At 45.7% G+C, this 19,538-nt stretch overlaps 1 protein-coding gene across 2 annotated transcripts in view; it reads left to right on the top strand.

Annotated features, from left to right (window-relative positions):
• Positions 1-19,538, top strand: part of ptdss2 (phosphatidylserine synthase 2) — a 171,034-nt gene that overhangs the window by 18,979 nt on the left and 132,517 nt on the right. For both annotated transcript variants that reach the window (XM_072518899.1, XM_072518898.1), the window contains exon 2: positions 10,209-10,310. In XM_072518899.1, the coding sequence (XP_072375000.1) occupies positions 10,209-10,310 (102 nt within the window). The remainder of the gene's footprint in view (positions 1-10,208; positions 10,311-19,538) is intronic.

The following is a 19,538-nucleotide window of genomic DNA, read 5'->3' as shown; positions in this document are numbered from 1 at the left end:
TGAAAAACGATCAATTCCTTTAAACACCTTAATTAGACTGTCCCGTAATCTTCAGTGTTCGAGAAAATGCAGGGGTAATGTATGCAACCTGTTTTCTGTAATTTAGAAACATTCAATGGGAGTTTTGCACAGAAACAGAATCTGTTTCTATGAAGTTTTGTACACAAAGAATCACACCAGATACTTTTGAATCTCGGAATGAGATGTGAATTTGTATTTCTTTGACTTGCTAGTTTGGTCCTGATGTCTTTTTTTATGATCTCAACCTGTTCAACTAGAAATAATGAAGCCAGGCAAAGCTCGGCAGACATTTAAAAATGGGGCAATTTGCTTACAATTAAATCAGTTATATTGAATTTTGATGTATATTGAATATATATATGCATGATGTGAATGTTAATATTTGCCAAGCCTGTGGAAAGTTTGGTCTGAGGTAGATACAGTGGCACAGTGGTTAGCACTACTGCTTCACACCGCCAGGTACAAGGGTTCGATTCCGGCCTTGGGCGACTGTAAAGTTTGCATGTTTCCCGTGTTTGTGTGGATTTCCTCTGGGTGCTCCGGTTTCTTCCCGCAGTCCAAAGATGTGCAGGTTACGTGGATTGGCCATGCTAAATTGCCCCTTAGTGCCTAAAGATTAGGTGGGGTTACAGGGACAGGGAGGGGGATTGGGCCTAGCTAGGGTGCTCTTTCGGAGGGTTGGTGCAGACTCTTTTTAAAAACAATTTTTTAAATTAAGGCATATATAATTTTAACAATTTTCAAGAGGGAAAACAACAAAGTAAATAACACCCTCCCAACTAACAACCAAACCCAGCCAAACATGGCTTACATACACAATTCCCCAATCCCCCTTTCCTACTAACAATTTCCTCATCCAACCCCACATGCAACCCAACTTCAACACCATAATCCCAGCCAAGCTCATATCAAAGCTCCAAAACCTAGGACTTGGCTCCCCACTCTGCAACTGGATCCTCGATTTTCTGACCAACAGACCACAATCAGTAAGAATGAACAACAACACCTCCTCCACAATAGTCCTCAACACCGGCGCCCTGCAAGGCTGCGTACTTAGCCCCCTACTCTACTCCCTGTACACACACGACTGCGTGGCAAAACTTGGTTCCAACTCCATCTACAAGTTTGCTGACGATACGACCATAGTGGGCCGGATCTCGAATAACGATGAGTCCGAATACAGGAGGGAGATAGAGCACCTAGTGGAGTGGTGTAGCGACAACAATCTCTCCCTCAATGCCAGCAAAACTAAAGAGCTGGTAATTGACTTCAGGAAGCAAAGTACTGTACACACCCCTGTCAACATCAACGGGGCCGAGGTGGAGATGGTTAGCAGTTTCAAATTCCTAGGGGTGCACATCTCCAAAAATCTGTCCTGGTCCACCCACGTCGACACTACCACCAAGAAAGCACAACAGCGCCTATACTTCCTCAGGAAACTAAGGAAATTCGGCATGTCCACATTGACTCTTACCAACTTTTACAGATGCACCATAGAAAGCATCCTATCAGGCTGCATCACAGCCTGGTATGGCAACTGCTCGGCCCAGGACCGCAAGAAACTTCAGAGAGTCGTGAACACCGCCCAGTCCATCACACGAACCTGTCTCCCATCCATTGACTCCATTTACACCTCCCGCTGCCTGGGGAAAACGGGCAGTATAATCAAAGATCCCTCCCACCCGGCTTACTCACTCTTCCAACTTCTTCTATCGGGCAGGAGATACAGAAGTCTGAGAACACGCACGAACAGACTCAAAAACAGCTCCTTCCCCACTGTCGCCAGACTCCTAAATGTCCCTCTTATGGACTGATTTCATTAACACTGCACCCTGTATGCTTCATCCGATGCCAGTGCTTTTGTAGTTACATTGTATATGTTGTGTTGCCCTATTATGTATTTTCTTTTATTCCCTTTTCTTCTCATGTACTTAATGATCTGTTGAGCTGCTCGCAGAAAAATACGTCACTGTACCTGTGACAATAAACAAATCCAATCCAATCCAATGCCACCCTCTTTCCTTTTACCCCCCCCCCCCCCCCTTGCTGACAGCTTAATTTTCCCCAAAGAAGTCGATTAAACGGCTGCCACTTCTGGGCGAACCCTAGCATCGATTCCCTCAGGGCGAACTTGATCTTCTCAAGCCTGGGGGACCCGGCCATGTCACTAACCCATACCCCCGATTTCAGGGGTTCAGTGTCCCTCAACGCCAATGAGATCCGTTTCTGGGCTACCAGTGAGGCAAAGGTCAAAACATCAGCCTCTCTCACCCCCTGGACTCCTAGGTCTTCCAACACACCACAAATCTGGATTCGGAACCACCCATACCTTCAATACCTTTTGACGTGACATCGGCAAATCCCTGCCAAAATCCCCAAGCCTCGGACATGCCCAAAACATATGGGCATGATTTGCGGGCCCACCCGCACACCGCCCACACCTGTCCTCCACCCTTTCAAAGAACCTGCTCATTTTGACCACAGTCGTATGCACCCTGTGGACCACCTTGAATTGTATCAGCTTAAGCCTGGCACACGACGAGGACGCGTCGACTCTACTCAGGGCATCCTCCTGCAACCCCGCCTCTAATTCTCTGCCCAGTTCTTTCTCCCACTTTAACTCCCCCCGCCCCCCCCTCTTCTCCCCCCTCCCCCTCCCCCCCCCCCCCCAAAATGGGGGCTCCCTCACATTCCATGAGCTCTTTATAAGCTTCCAAGACCTTCCCCCTCCCCCATTCCCGTTTTCAACACTCCCTTGTCCTGTACCCCCTGGGTCGGCAGGTATGGAAAGGTCAAAACCTGCCTCCACACAAAGTCCCTCGTCTGCAAGTAGCGGAACCCATTTCCACCAGGCAGCTAAACTCCTTCAATTTCTCCAAACGCGGAAAGCTCTCATCAATAAACATGTCCCCAAACCGCTCGATCCCAGCTCACCGCCACCCCTGACACCCCCCATCCATTCGGTCGGCCCAGCCCACCCTACCGACCCCACTCCAACAGCAGCTTATTTACCCGTGCGGTTTTATCCGCCCACACAAACCCTGAGATCACCGCATTCACCCTCTTAAAGAAAGCCGTGGGGATAAAAATAGGCATGCTCTGAAATATGAACAGAAACCTTGAGAGAACCGTCATCCCCCAGAGGCTCATAAATATACAAAAGCGGGTCATCCGCGTATAGGGTGCTCCCTCAGAGGGCATCATTATCACATTTAACAGCCTTCTAATATTCGCCACCAAATGTTTCCCCTTCACAAACCCTATCCGGTCCTTCCCTATTATATATGGCACACAACCCTCTATTCTCGAGGCCAAGATCTTGGCCAACAGCTTGGCATCTACATTTAGCAGGGAGGGGCCCCAGCACACCTGAGAACTTTTTATAGAACTCCACTGGGTACCTGTCCGGCCCCGGAACCTTGGCCGACTGCATCACCTCCAACCCCTCCATCATTTCAACCAGCCCAATTGGGGCCCCTAGGCACTCCACCAGCTCTTCATCCACCCTGGGAAACACCAATCCCTCTAAAAACAGCCTCATCCTCTCCACCTCGGCTGGGGGTTCCGACTCGTATAACCTGCTATAAAAGTCTATGTACACTCTGTTCACCCCCACCGGGTCTAAGACCGTGTTCCCCCTTTGTCATTTACTTTCCCAATCTCCCTCGCCGCCTCCTGCTTCCTCAGCTGGTGTGCTAGCATCCTGCTTGCCTTCTCCCCATATTTGTATACCGCCCCTCTCGCCCTTCTCAGTTGTCCCACTGCCTTCCCCATAGATAGCAACCCAAACTCCAACTGCAGCTTCTGCCGTTCCTTCAAAACCCCGCCTCCAGGGCCTCCGAGTACCTCCTGTCCACCTGGAGAATCTCCTCCACGAGCCTATCCAGCTCCGCCTTCTCCCTGTGTGCCTGTATCAAAATAAACTCATCTCTCACCACTGCCTTCAACGCCTCCCATACCGTAGCTGCCGAAACCTCCCCGTATTGTTGTTCTCCACGTACCTTCGAATGGCCTCCCTCACCCGCTCACCCACACCTTCCCCTACCAACAGCCCCAGATCTAACCTCCATTGTGGGCGCTGCCCCCCCCCCCCACTCACCCGCAAGTCCACCCAGTGCGGGGTGTGATCAGACACCATAATCGGCAAGTACTCAGCATCCACCATCCTCGCCAGCAACGTCCTATCCATAATAAAGAAGTCAATTTGGAAGTACACTTTGTGCACATGGGAAAAGAATGAATATTCTCCATGGATCCCCCCCCCCCCCCCAGATGTGTTCCATAAACGCCTTTAGCTCCTTCGCTGCCGCCGACACCCTCCCTGCCGCTGACACCCTCCCTGACCTTGACCAATTCTGCCTTGCATCTGTAACCGTATTAAAATCCCCCCCCCATAATCAGCCGATGAAAATCCCGATCAGGGATCTTCCCCAGTGCCCACCTTATGAACTTATAATCCCAGTTCTGAACATAAATGTACACCAGCACCACCGGCACCCCCCCCCCCCCCCCCCCAGTACACCACTACACTTCCCACTTCAAACGCCACCCCGCTTGTTGATCAAAATCACCACCTCTCTTCCTCTCTTGTTTTGGAATCTAGCCCCGAATGGAATTAATGACCTACCCACTCTTTCCTCAGCCTAGGCTGATTTGCCACCCTCGGGTGTGTCTTCTATATCATTGCCACCTCCGCCTTTAAGCTTTTTAAATGCGTGAACCCGTGAGCCCTCTTGACTGGCCCATTCAACCCTCTCACGTTCCATGTGATCAGCCTGGTTGGGGGCCAACCCCCCGCCGATCAACCATAGCCCCTTCAGGGCCAGCCTCCAACCCGCGTCTCAGGCCCTCTCTTGGGCGCCCACCGTCATTGTATCTCCCCATGTCACCTTTTTGAAAAACCCTCTCCTGTCAGCAGTCTCTCCCCCCCCACCCCCACCCCAACCACAGAATAGCAACCCCAACCCCATCAACACACTAACCACCTGCTTACCCCTCACTGCACTTGCATGTACTAGCCTGCCCTGCTAGCCTGGTAGCCCCCACCCATGGCACCTAGCATCCTGACACCCACTGATTCCTTCCCCACCCCCGCTCCCCCAACCATCCTCCCAGTGCAAACTTAACAACCCCTGTCAAACATCCAGAAAAGAGCAACCCACCATCTCCCATCAAGAAAAAATAAACAAACCCAGAACTCAACAACCAATGGCCCCAACCACAGTGCAAAGGTGCTCCAGACAAACCACAAAAATACATAGCAGGAACATCTCCTCCAGAGTTCAATGTCCTCCTTCTCCTGCCCGTTCATTGTCTCTGACAAATTCCATCGCCAGTTCCTGACCGTTGTATGTAACCCACAGGCGCGCTGGGTATTGCATACCAAATTTCACCCCCTTCTTAAAGATGGGCACCTTCACCTTGTTAAAGCTCACTCTCCTGGCCAGCTCCGCACCCAGGTCCTGATAAACGCGCAGCTTGCTACCTTGCCAGGTGCAGTGCCTCATCTGCCTGGCCCACCTCAAAATCCATTCCTTATCCAAGAACTGATGCAGGCGCACCACCATCTCCCTCGGCGGCTCGTTCCCCTGTGGCTTCCTCATTAGCGCCCAGTGTGCCCTGTCCACTTTCAGGGGCCAGGCAAATGCCCCTTCTCCCAGCAGCTTCTCAAACATCTGCACCACGCATGCGTCGGCATCCGCTCTGGCAGGCCCACGATCCTCAAGTTCTGCCTGCATGACCGATTAACCAAGTCCTCCACTTTCTCCTGAAGCCGCCTCTGTTGATCCCGCATCAACCCCATTTCTGCTACATCGAGGCAAGTTGCTCCTCGTGTCCCCCACTGCCTCCACCTTCTGGATCGCCTGGCCCTGGGCCTCCAACCTCGTCTCCATGTGATCGACCCCCGCCTTTATCGTGTCCACCACCCTGGCCAGATCCTCCAAGTTCTCCTTCCTCAGCTGGCCAAATTTCTCATGGAGGAAACCCACTAGCTGCTCCGTCGACCACTGGGCTGCCACGATCGGACCTTGACCCTCCGCCATCTTCCCCTGTGTCGCAGGCACCACACCAGCTTTCGACGATTCTTCCCTCTTTCGACCACTTCTGGTCCACGAATCCATACACTGGTGGGACACTCTCTCCTTCCACCCCGCCTCCATCGTTTACAATCTCTGAGCCCCGCCATTAGCCATGGAATAGGTCCAAAAGGTCCACCACGAGCGGGAGCTACCAAATGTGCGACCACTGACACCATGGCCGCCACCGGAAGTTGGGTTGGTGAGAGTCGATGGGTTGAATGGCCTCCTGCACTAGGGATTCTATGATTCTAATCTGGAGAATCATGTGCTAGAATAAATATCTCTGCTATTTTGTAACTCATGGCTGTCGCAGAGTTCTACGTATCGGTTTAAATTAAATTGGTCTTGGACTTCCAGGTGTCAGGGATGTTGCACTTTTTCAAGGAGGCTTTGAGAATGTCCTTGAAGCCTTCCTCTTCCCTCCTGGGTCTTGGCTTGCTGTGTCGAAGCTCCGAGTAGAGCACTTGTTTCAGTAATCTCGTTTCAGGTATTAAAATTATGCCCAGTGGAGCTGATGCTGGGGATGTTGGCCTGACCGGGAACACTGAAGTTGGTGCACCTATCCTGCCAGTGTATTTGCAGGATCTTGTGGAGACGGTGCTGGTGGTACTGGGTTTTGAGGTGCCTGCTGTACACCGTCCATGTCTCTGAGCCATATAAGAGGGTGCGTGTCACTACTGATCTGTAAATCATGAGCTCGGTGCCGTGTCTGAGATCCTGGTGTTCAAATACTTTCTTCCTCAGGCTACCAAACGACCAAAGGCTGACACACTGAAAGCCATGTTGAACTTTGTCATCGATATCTGCGTTGTTGACTGTAATGTGGATGTAGGGAAAGTTGGTAGAGGATCTTTGTCTTATGGGTGTGTAGTGTAAGATCCATGCTTGCCTATGCCTTGGAGAAGGTGTTGATGATGGCTTGGAGCTCGGCTCCGAGTGCGCGCAGATGCAAGCATACTGTCATTCAATTCAATGACAGAGGATGGGCCGACCTTGGGCCAGCAGGCAGTGGGGGTTGAATAGATTTCTGTTTGTTCTGCAGTTTAGCTCCACTCCAGAGAGCTTCCTGAGGGTCAAATGGAGCCTTACAGCAAGGAAGATTGAGAAGAGTGTTAGTGCCATGACACAGCCTTGCTTGACCTCACTCTGAATGTGAATTGGGTCAGTGGTGGATCCGTTGTCCAGGATCATGGTTTGCATGCTATCGTGGAGCAGGCGGAGGATGGTGACTAACTTTTGGAGGCAGCCAAAATGGAGGAGGATGCACCATACTCCTTCGTAGCTTACAGTGTCAAAGGACTTTGTGAGGTCAAAGAAAGTTCCCTGCGTTTCTCTTTTAGTTGTCGCATGGTGAAGATCATGTCCATTATGCCCCTTAGGGGGCGAAATCTGCTTTGCGACTGTGGGAGGAGCTCTTCAGCCACATGGAGGAGACAATTAAGGAGGACTCTTGCGATTAGCTTCACTGTGACCGACAGCAGAGAAGTTCCTCTAGTTACTGCAACTTCATTTTAAGAGGCGGAAGATGCCTATGCGCGAGTTCTTTTAGCGTGGGGTGACCGTGCACACCAGCTACCACACAGGCTTGACGAAGCAAGTTCTTGGTCTAATGGCAAAGGGATCCAAGATGACTGGAGAATAGGCTCTGTTGCATGGATTTAGGACATACAAGCGCACATACTCCAGCTTTCTCCTTCCCACAGGACCTCTGTCCTGGGATTCATGAAGTGCAGTGACAGCCACATGAAGGTGGCACTGACCTCTCCATGTGAATGGCCCTGCTGCTCCCCCCTTGCTGCCGATGGCCCAATTGCCTCCATGTCCTCTTTTTAGCTGCTCACCCATTATGACTAGGCACAACTGAAATGTGACCTGATATATTTGAATATTGATAGCTCTATTGCTGCAGTTATGTATTGCAGCCAATGTGTACTCTTGTCTCCTTGTATCTGATATACAGCCGAAAGAAACTGAAATGCTGCTGCCCATTGGGATGTGTGCTTTGCTATGTTTAATTAAATAAATTGGTGCAAAGAATTTTTAAATCTGTTTTTTAACTTTTAATACTTTTCCACCCTTGTGGCACCACCCTTGTGGCACCACTGTTTTATTTTTGAATATGAAATGTGATATTCTTATCTACATGCTGTTAAAATTCAACAATATGCAGAAATGCTGCTGTTAAATCTCTTCTATTTCTGACCTGGACTTGCTGTATCTGGTGGTGGATGATAAAGGGGAGCAGCAGTCTTGCCTAGTGGAGCATACACACGCTTTTGTGCCCTGTTGCTATAGTGAAGCATTTAAAAAAAATAAGCAATAGATCTATTGTCTCTAGTTAACACTTCCGAGTATTACTGGCTATAACCACTTTCCTACAAGGCAAGGCCTGTTTGCTTCGGCTGTGGCAAAGATACCGTGCAAATGTTCATGGGAGCCTGTTTTGAGGACTGTTAGCAGCTGGGCATAGTATGTGACTGTTTCCATGCCAGTGTGTTTCAGTTGTTCCATTCAGATTAAGGCTTTTATTCATTAGGTAGTATAATGGTAATAAGAACAGAAAATGCTGGCACTGCACAGCAGGACAGTCAGCCTACATTAAGAGAAGGGGCACACATGGTATGTAATGATTACAACCTTCTGTGACTGCAGGGTTGGGAGTGTGTAGTGGACACTGGAAATAATCTCCAATCTTAAAGTTTGTTTGTTTTATGGTTTAGTATCTCGTTAGTTGTGCCATTCCAAAAGGGCTATTTAATTTGTTTTTTGATGGCTGCTGGAACACCCCAGGAGCTCCTCCTTAGAAAATGTACCTGAAAATAAGTTTTAAGTTGATGGTTTGTTTGTGATTCTTCATCAGAATCCTTTGGTTTCTAGTGATGAACAATTCTGTGACTGCCTGACGAGAAGATTTGAGACTTTCCCTCCCGTACCTTGCTTAACATAATTTAATTCAGCATTAGGCTGGGCACAGCACTTTGACGGGCATCTTTTTGGACATCAGCTTCAGATTCTTACAGCTTTCTTCCATAGTAGCCCAATTTGTTAATCTCTACCCGCTGAAGCCTTAAAATTAGCAGATTCAAGATGAAACGTGACAAATCGACTGGAGCCCTGAAAGGGAAGAAAGAAAAAAGAGGAGAAGTTTGTACTGAATGGATTGTTGAACGTTTGCTATTGGGGACCTGTTCTGTTTCTGAAATGAAAATCGCTTTTTGTCACAAGTAGGCTTCAATGATGTTACTGTGAAAAGTCCCTAGTTGCCACATACCGGCACCAGTTCGGGGAGGCTGGTACGGGAATTGAACCCGCGCTGCTGGCCTTGGTCTGCTTTACAAACCAGCTATTTAGCCCACTGTGCTAATCCAGCCCCTCGAAACATAATACGAAAGCTGCCAAGGATGTATAATGTATAAATCTGTATTGACGCCAGATTAAATTCAATGCTGATGAGATTTAGTTGAAATGAGTGGGCACATTAGAAGAAAAATGAACCACATTTGCTGAAAAAGCTGAAGGTAAATTTGAGCTATTTCTGGAGGTGTTAATAGATTCTGATTGACATTTTCAATCACAGAGAAGCAGCAATCTATAAAATGATTTGAACCATTGAAAGGACAGCAATAGTTGTTCGCTAAAACTGGAGTGCTCTGATGGGATTGTTATTTTGTGTCATAGAGACACGAGGGCTCAATTGGCAAGAAAAAGATTAAAGATAAAATTCAATCTGTGCAAATGTCAGATAACTTTATCTAGCTTTGCATTAATTTGACGGTAAGTGGGTTTTGTTGTAAATAAATTTACTTAAAATCTACCTTTTTAAAATTGGTCTAGTCATTGTTTTGAAAGGGATGTTTTTAACTTTTTTAATAAACAATTTTATTGAGGTATTTTTGGCATATAAAACAATGACATTGTATATAGTACTGTACAAAAGGAAAAGCAAATATCACATAGTATAAACCACAACTCCATTCTAGGATGTTTTTAACTTTGTTTGGAAACATTTCCCTGTAGTTACTTACATTTATGTGCAAGTATCATCAGTTGAGCTAGTTCAGCTTTGTAACCTCTATTGAGAACCAGTAATTTTATTTCTATTCGCAGGAGAGCTCACACTTTGACTGTGTTATTCATCCTCACTTGTGCACTGGTTTATGTTACTCTGTTGGAAGAAACCCCTCAAGATACAGCCTATAATATTAAGAGGTAAGTGGAGGCCTTCTGCAAGCAGCTAGTGTAATATCCCTCCTTCACTGTGGAAATCCAATATGATTACCAAGTTTGCTTTGTTTTCCATTTCTCAAACCTTTCAAATCTCATTGATGCAGGGCTGTGCTAATCTGATTTAGCAAGTTTGGTTACAGGTTACGCATGGTTGAGTATACACAACCTCTCTTGAGTTGCCGATTGGACATGCCGTCCACAGCTTAATGCAGAAGACCTTGTGCAAATTGTATGACTTGCTCTTCACATCATGGGAAGAAGAGGAAATTGAATAATTTAAATTGAATAATTTAAAATGACTCCAGACGGGCCCTTTTGGTGTTAGTTTGGAGAGTGGAAAATTCGCCTTCTATGTATATGTGTTAGGCTGCAGTGAACCAACGTGAGATTGGAGGTGCAGTGCAGAGGCTGGCATGGCATTGCTGTTTCAAAACTAAGAACTAGGATCTGTTACCATTATTATTGAAAGTCATCACATTATTATTGCAACACAGTTGGAGGCTGTGATGGGTGTAACAAAGCTTGGAATAACCTAAAATGTCACCTGAAATGCTGCCTGTTTTTCTATTGCACATCCAAGTTTCACTTGCCCTGCACCCCATCCTTGGTTTTCAGTCCACAATCACCTCATGTTTTAAATTCACATCCTCATGCTTAATCAATCTGTAGACATGCTCTTTCATATTTCTGTAAACTCCTCAAGCCCTATTAATCACTTGGAATATTCACTCCCTTCACCAGCAATGTACAGTGGCAGCAGTGTGTACCATCCACAAGATACACTGTAGCAACTCACCAAGGCTCAGCAGCATCTTCCAAGCCCATGACCACAACCATTGAGAAGGGCAAGGACAGAAAATGTATTGATTGGAACACTGCAATCCTGCCCGATCCCTCCAAATCACAAACCGTAGTGTCTTGCACGAAGTGTCGCTGAGTCAAACTCTCAGAATTACCCTCCTTTACAGTCCTGTGGGTATACCTACCCAGGCACTGCAATGGGTCAAGAAGATAGCTAACCACCATGTTCCCAAGGGCATTTCAAGGATGCGTAGTAAGTTTTACCCTTCCTATGATGATATGCATAAGCGACCTTGTATATAATAATGTTCACAACCTCTGACCAGCAGGTGGCAATGTAAACCTACTTTGTGACTCTGTGCCTCAGGGAGTTGGGAGTAAGTCGTGTTGGTGGATAAAAGTATTTTGCAGTAGCTCTGGGATAGTTATTTAGTGTTAGCAGTTTGTAATATATTTATTCCAGTTATCTTTACCGAGCATTTGTTTTATAATAAATTATTTTAACTAGTCAAGAACTGGATGTTCTGTAGTGCATCATTCCTATTGCCAGTGCACAAGAACATGACTTGGTACCAGGACTGAAGATCGACTAAGAACAAGAAGATTCTGTAAAGATCCCAACAATTAAAGATAACTCCGAAGAAGAAGGTATAATAAGATAGTAATTTTTTTCTTCTAACCTCGTAAGCTACTGCCAACTAGTACTCAAAGCACTGTAAGACTTTCACGCCCAGGATGGGAAGGTCTCAAGGCACTGCAATAGCTTTGGGTCACCGGTATTGTAGATGAGAATTGGCGAGTGTTCAAACAGCAGTTCAGACTGTTGCTGCCCTTGGTCTGCAGGCACAGCCTAATGAAAGGTGTATTACATTGCTGCTCACTGTAGCAGTCCCCAAGCAACACATTTGTCTTTGATAGTAAGGCGGATAGCAAGAACATCGACAAAGTTCTCAAGTAATGTGATCGGTATTGCTCTCCTAAAAGAAATTGAAACGTTTGAGCGCTACATATTTCGCACGCATATCCAGAAAGCAGGCGAATCATTTAATAGTTTTCCAACTGACTTGTGGTTGAAGGTGCAGTCGTGTAATTTTAGTACCCTCCAGTTGTCGATGATCCGTGATCGGATTGTGTACTGGATTTCTTTTTTTTATTTTAGAAAATATTTTATTGAAGCATTTGTAATTTTCAGTTTCACACATTAACATTTCTTAAACAACCGAGCGGGCCGACACACGCAAAACATCTAAAAGAACAAAAAACAGAAACAACGTCCCCTACTACCCCTGCCCTATTCCTTAATTACCTATATACTAAGTTCCCTGTCCATATTTAACATTGCCATGCCTCCTGTTTCCACCCCCTCCCCCCCTTTAGTACTGACATTCAATTTTCCTTGAAGAAATCGATGAACGGTTGCCATCTCTGTCCGAACCCCTGAGTTGATCCTCTCAAAGCGAACTTGATTTTTCCAGACTGAGAAACCCTGCTATATCACTGACCCATACTCCTGATTTCGGGGGCTCCGAGTCCCTCCATCCCAGCAAAATCTGTCTCAGGGCCACCAGGGAGGAGAAGACCAGGACATCGGCCTTCCTCCCGTGTTCAGGATTTCTAACGACAATGTACATGAGAGGTTTTTAAGAGAAAATGAGCTTCAGTTTGATGATGCTATCAAAATATGTCACGCCAGCGAGCTTGCAGCAAAGCAGATTAGCATTTTGAATCTCAAGACATTTTGGCGCGAAGATAGACTAGGCAGCCGACGCCATTAGTGTAATGACTTACTCGAATAAAAAATGTGGTCCCACATAGGCGGTCATTTTGAGTGGCCGACCCGATCCTCCATTTCATGCCAGCGATGCGGCGAATGACATTTGCCACGACGATGTCCAGCGTTTGGAAAGATATGCTCCAACAGTAACATTTGTTACGCAATGCTTTTCCAGGAAAAAAGCAAAACAAGCAAAGGCTATCAACACAGTTGATGAAGTATGCCTCGCATCCACGTTCTTCATCGACATGATTTCTAGTGTAGACCAGGAGAGTCAAGTCATGCAAAATGATGACGCTTTCATGATAATTTACAGCAATCGTGAATTAAATGCAAATACTCCAAAAGACAAATGGACTGTTCCATTAATGATTAATGACACACTAATAAACTTCAAACTCAACACAGGAGCGAAGGACAACCATAGCAGTTTGTCAGATTTAAATGAGCTGAGAATTAAATCGCAAGTAGTAAACAAAGCAATACTACTGAGAGACTACAATGGAAATGAAATTACGATGCGAGGAGCAGGTGAGCTCGATGTAAATGTGAAAAACAGAGTTCACATTGTAAAATTTTCCATTGTAGCGGTGGAACACAAAGCTTTACGAGGAGTAGAAGGGTGTGAGGAACTTCAGCTAGTTAAGCGTGTTTACAGTGCAGACAGCACTCAAGCAGACAACATGCATCAGTAGATTCCATACTGAAGGAATTTCCTGAGATATTTCAAGGCTTTGGCACTTTATCGTACACCCAATTAAAGGAGAATGCAAAGCTAGTAATACACGCACCGAGACGTGTACCAGCTCCATTAAAAAATAACAGTTTTAAGTGTAATTAAGTGCAGACTGCGTAAACTCTATGGTTTGTGTCAAAATAAAGGAATAAACCACCAAAGACACAGTCTTGCAAAAGGTGATAGCACATCTTGACAAGAGATGGATTAAAGGTTCCTGTTCAAGGTTTAATAATTTAAGGGCAGAGTTAAGTGATGCAAATGGATTTTTGCTGCAAAAACAAATAATTCTAATTCTGCAATCATTTAGGTCGGTAATTCTTAGCAAAATCCATGAAGGACACACGGGAAGAAAAGAGCCATAGACTGGGCATTAACCGAGATATTGAAGCAATGGTAAAAACCAGCACACCGTGCAGGAGAGTGAACAGCTGCACACAGTGCGGGAAGCTAAACAACTGCACCCTGTATAGAAGGCTTCAGTTCAACTGCCAAAATAGTCCGTTACTCCAAGATTAGAGAGGGAACCGATTTTTCTAAAGGGGAGGCAAAGGAGGTTTGAGGACAAATCCACAAGAGACTCCAAGCATTGCAGCCAGATGACTAAGTCAGACTGGAAGATTCTAAAGGGAATGGCAGTCCGAGTATGTGAAAGTTGTAGCCACCTGGGTTGGCCACTTCCTGACTTTAAAATGGAGATCCGCTAAGAATGCAGGGAAATTCAGCCAACACAGGAAAAACAGCAGGTGCAAAGTTTCCTGTGTATCAGAACTTGCAGGAACCCAGACAGCACTGAAACTAACAACCATCTACATATTAATGAGCGATCCCCGGGAACAATTGGAAACCGTTGAGGTAAACCAGGCCAAGCCAGACTCCTCATCGCCAGCAGGAACCAAGATAAAGGAAGGCCAACGGACACTTAGGAGCCGCCCAGCGATCAGTATTGGAGAAATCGATCCAAGTGAACTTGGATCCAAGTGTTGTGTGTAAACTAGGAAAGTTTTCACGTCCCCGCGTCACCACCCCCTTTGACGCCCAATAGCTGTTAATGGAACAAGTTTGTCCCAGACAATAGTTCAGGGAAACTAGTCTGTCGACAGAAAATGGTTAAAGGTACAAGTTTGTCCCAGACAATAGTTCAGAGGAACTAGTCTGTCGACAGAAACTGACTAATAGTTGCTCTCCTAAATTCTCGAGGGGCAGCCTCCACGACGACCATATTCTTACCCGTTCTTGCCGGTTGCTCGGGCAGTGGAGAAACGGCATTGGACCCCGCCCTGCCTGAGGACCCCCCTCTGGTCAGCTACGCTCGGGTAGAGCACATACGGCATTGATCACCGTCCTACCCGGGGATTCCATCCAAATCTTACCCGCCGCGGCCCATACGCACCCCATTTTGGCTTGTTACGTACAAAATTCTTTTGTTTGGTTTTGGCAACCCTGTGGTTGCTTCCCTATGCTATTTACACCCTCAAACGCCGGGATGGTAAATCACACGGGCCGCGAGACGGCTCGCAGTATGGCAGTATTTTCTTAGATGCTAGTCTAAATTTTCGGTTTAAAAAAAAAAAAAATGAGGGAGTCACACATGGTGACCAATTATAAAGGGAAATTGGCACTAAAAGACAGACATGCTGACGTACAAGATATTAAACAAGATAGCAACAGAAACTATGCTTGATCCACAGAATTCCAGAAGCTCCAGAAAGAGAGAAGAGACGAAAAGGAAGAGAAGGGAAGAAAGAAGAGAGCAATGAAGACATCATACGTGTTTTTCGTTACCATTGTAATTTGTATTCGGTTACGCACGAACGCGAACCTCCTGACCCCAACCCCCCCCCCCGGCTGTCAATGATTCACTTTCCCATAGAGCCCAGTGACAAGTAACAACACACCATCATGGTGTGATAGGTTTATAATGTGGTACTCCCTTTCATACGTAATTGAATTCCTTTTAGCATTGGCGATATTCTGCAGCATCGTGCAGACTATCGGCATGAGAAAATGGCGAAGGAGAGCCTACTGCTCTCGCACCCCGGTATACAGGATGAGATCCACTATTTTTGGTTTTCACCAGGCCCCCGAACCCCATGATCTACAATAAAGGACATTCGTTTTGCGTCATTTGTGAATAAAGAACTATGTCTCATTTGCAACTGAAAGATTGTACAACTCTGTGCTTGACCGCCAAGCCAGAGGAAAATGTGAATGCTCCCATTATTTTTGTATTGTTAGGAAGTTCGTATGATTGGATGTTTAAGTGAGTAGTTTATGGAAGATAGTTAGAGGTACTGTTTTTATATATGTTGTACTGCATGTCCCTGTTGTGACATAGCGCCACTTAGAATTGTCAGTTAAAATTTTCGTGCATAGTTATGGTCAGTATAGAGGCCATGGAAGAGTGCTCGCTGGGTCAGGGAGTGAAGACGATGCAGTTATGTGATCCTTCATGCTTCACGTTGGGGATCACGAGGAGGGAGTGTAGCCACCTGGGTTGGCCACTTCCCGATTTTAAAATCGGGATCCGCTAAGAATGCAGGGAAATTCAGCCAACGCAGGAAAAACAGCAGGTGCAAAGTTTCCTGTGTATCAGAACTTGCAGGAACCCAGACAGCACTGAAACTAATATATACATATTAATAAGCGATCCCCGGGAACAATTGGAAACAGTTGAGGTAAACGAGGCCAAGCCAGATTCCTCGGCGCCAGCAGGAGCCAAGACAAAGGAAGGCCAACGGACACTTGGGAACCACCCAGCGATCAGGGAACAGCTCCAGTATTGGAGAAATCGATCCAAGTGATCAGAACTTAGTCCAATCACTTGGAACCAGGTACGGGGTCTGCCCCGAATGGCGCAAAGCCTCGGGACTATAAAATAGAGTCCCCAAGTTCAATTCGTCCTTCTTGGCAGGGCCTCTCAGCAGCTCGAAACAACCCTTGACCGTGACCTGCCTAGCAGCTGCACCAACCAAGTAAGTCTCCAGTCAACTCACGCTACAAGATGGGCGCTCCTAGCTACCAGTCTATACTAGCTTTGAAGCCTGCAGACTCAGTATCGAACAAAAGGCCATTTGTTCCCCTGACCTGATGGGTCAGTTCCAAAGCTAAGTATAGGCCTTCTTAGTGTTAGAAATAGTCTAGTAAGTAGAGTTTTATGCATGAGTAGTGATTGACTGTGTATAATAAATGTTTTGATTTGAAACTTACTAACTGGTGTCTTGAGTTATTGATCAGCACTTGAACTTGAGCCTTGTGGTGGTATCATAAAGATACCTGGCGACTCTAGAGCAAAGGTTATAAAACAGAGCAAATTAAGTAAAGACACAACGAGCAAGAAGGTATATGAAGGTCCAAATTCATATCCACTCATCACTGATGATGGCATAGTCTTGAGAAACCGAAGAGCTCTGCTGGAAGTTAAGCAATCTTTTGCACTGCAACCGCAAGAAGAAGTTGTCAGAAATCCTAGGACGTTTGAAGAAGATATGGTTCAGCATGCAGAACCACAGTAACAAGATAAAGACACACCAATGCAAGAAGACCAACAAGCAGCATCCACAATTACAAAGGAAGATGAAATAACTTTACAAATTCAGCCGCCACTCAGAAGACCAACAAGGCAAAGACGTAAACTTGAGAGACTAAATTTGTGATGGACTGTAGATAGTTAGAACATAGAACATACAGTGCAGAAGGAGGCCATTCAGCCCATCGAGTCTGCACCAACGCACTTAAGCCCTCCACTTCCACCCTATCCCCGTAACGCAATAACCCCTCCGAACCTTTATGATCACTAAGGGCAATTTATCATGGCCAATCCACCTAATCTGCACGTCTTTGGACTGTGGGAGGAAACCGGAGCACCCGGAGGAAACCCACGCAGACACTGGGAGAACATGCAGACTCCACACAGACAGTGACCCCGCGGGGAAAACGAACTTGGCATCCTGGTGCTGTGAAGCCACAGTGCTAACCACTTGTACTACTGTGCTGCCCTAAATATTCTGAAGAATTATGCATATCATATGGCATTGTAAAAATAAATTCATGAATGTAAATAACTACATTTCCAAAGGAAAGGGGATGTGATGATATGCATAAGCAATCTTGTATATAATAATGTACACAGCCTCCGATCAGCAGGTGGCAGTGTAAACCTACAGTGTGACCCTGTGCCTCGCAGTTGGAAGTAAGTCGTGTTGGTGGCTAGACGTATTTTTCATTAGCTCTAGGATAGTTAGGTTTAGCAGTTTGTAATATATTTATTCCATTAATCTTTACCATGCATTTGTTATATAATAAATTATTTTAACTAGTCAAGAACTAGTTGTTCTGTAGTGCATCATTCCTATCGGCCAGTACACAAGAACATGCCGCAAATGTCCACATTCTATGAACAAAATAACTTCTCTACATCTCTCCTGAATACTGTTCCTGTTTCTTAATCAGCCTCTTTCCCTTTGTCTCAGTTGGCAGCTGTATCCTCAGCTGCCTAGTTACCACTCATCAGCATTTTCTGATTCTCCACCTTGTGTTTTTCGAATTCCTCAAAACCAAACTCTTTATCCAAGCCATCTCTTAATCTCTCAACATTTGGTTTGAAGTCCATCTTCCTTGTATCTATATGTAGCACCATATGACATCTTTTTATGTTATAACAGTACACTGATGGGTGTATTGAGCTTTGTGAAGTTTGAATCTGAAGATCACTTGTAGAGATAGCGAATCTTTTGGTAGTTACAGCTTGTTTTGGGGTGTAATCTCTGGAGAGGTTTGCTGAGTGTTGATACAGTTCAAGTGCAGTGTTTGAGAAGTCTATTCTTCTGTTTATATTTGAATCTCCAAACACGTCTTTTTCAACATGAATTCCTACTCCATCTATATAAGATGCAGATACTGCTCCATTTTGGTGACACCTGATTATACAGCATCAAGTTGACTGTCCAAGTGGAACACAAACAGATGCCCAACATTTTTGAGGGCGTGAGAGAATTCTTTACCAGAGTGGTTAGAATGTAGAACTTGGTATCACAAGAGTAGTTGAGAGAAATAACATAGATGGTGGAAGCTTACTAAATACATGAGGGAACAGAATTCTGATTCTAGGTAGGGTGCTCTTTCAGAGGGTTGCTGCAGACTTGATGGGCCAAATGGCCTCCTGTACTGTCGGAATTCTATGGTTCGATTTGTAGTGAACCATCAGGATTATTGACGTGGTTGGAGGATTGACTAACTAAAAGAAAACAGTTTGTTGGGATGAATGGGTCATTTTCAGGATGACAAACATTAACTGTAAAGTGCTACAGGGATCAGTGGTGTGGCCTCAACTATTTACGATCTATAATAACGACTTGGATGAAGTACTGACTATACTATAGCCAGATTTGCTGCTGGTCCGAAAATAGGAAAAGCGGAATGTGAGGATGCAAAGAATTTGCAAAGGGACGGGGATAAGTTGAAGTGAGTGGGCAAAGAAATTAGCAGATGAAGTATAATGGGGAAAATGTGAAGTTGTCGACTTCGCAGGAAGAATAGAAAAGCAGATTATTATTTGAATGGCGTGAACCTGCAGAATGCAGCAGCACTGAGGAATCTGGATGTGTTTGTACATGAATCACAAAGTCAGCTTGCAGGTGGAGCAAGTAATTAGGAAGGCAAATAAAATGTTGCCCTTTATTGGAAGAGTGATGGCATATAAAAGTGGGGAAGTCTTGCTACAACCATGCAAGGCATTGGTGAGACCACGTCTATAGTACTGTACAGTTTTATAAAAGCAAATTACTGCGGATGCTGGAATCTGAAACCAAAAGAGAAAATCTCAGACCTGGCAGCATCTGTAAGGAGAGAAAAAAACTAACGTTTCAAGTCCAGATGACCCTTTGTCAAAACTGTTTTT

This window comes from Scyliorhinus torazame, chromosome 10, assembly GCF_047496885.1.
Source record: "Scyliorhinus torazame isolate Kashiwa2021f chromosome 10, sScyTor2.1, whole genome shotgun sequence".
In the NCBI taxonomy this organism is placed as follows: domain Eukaryota; kingdom Metazoa; phylum Chordata; class Chondrichthyes; order Carcharhiniformes; family Scyliorhinidae; genus Scyliorhinus; species Scyliorhinus torazame.
This window is presented reverse-complemented; position numbering and strand designations above follow the sequence as displayed.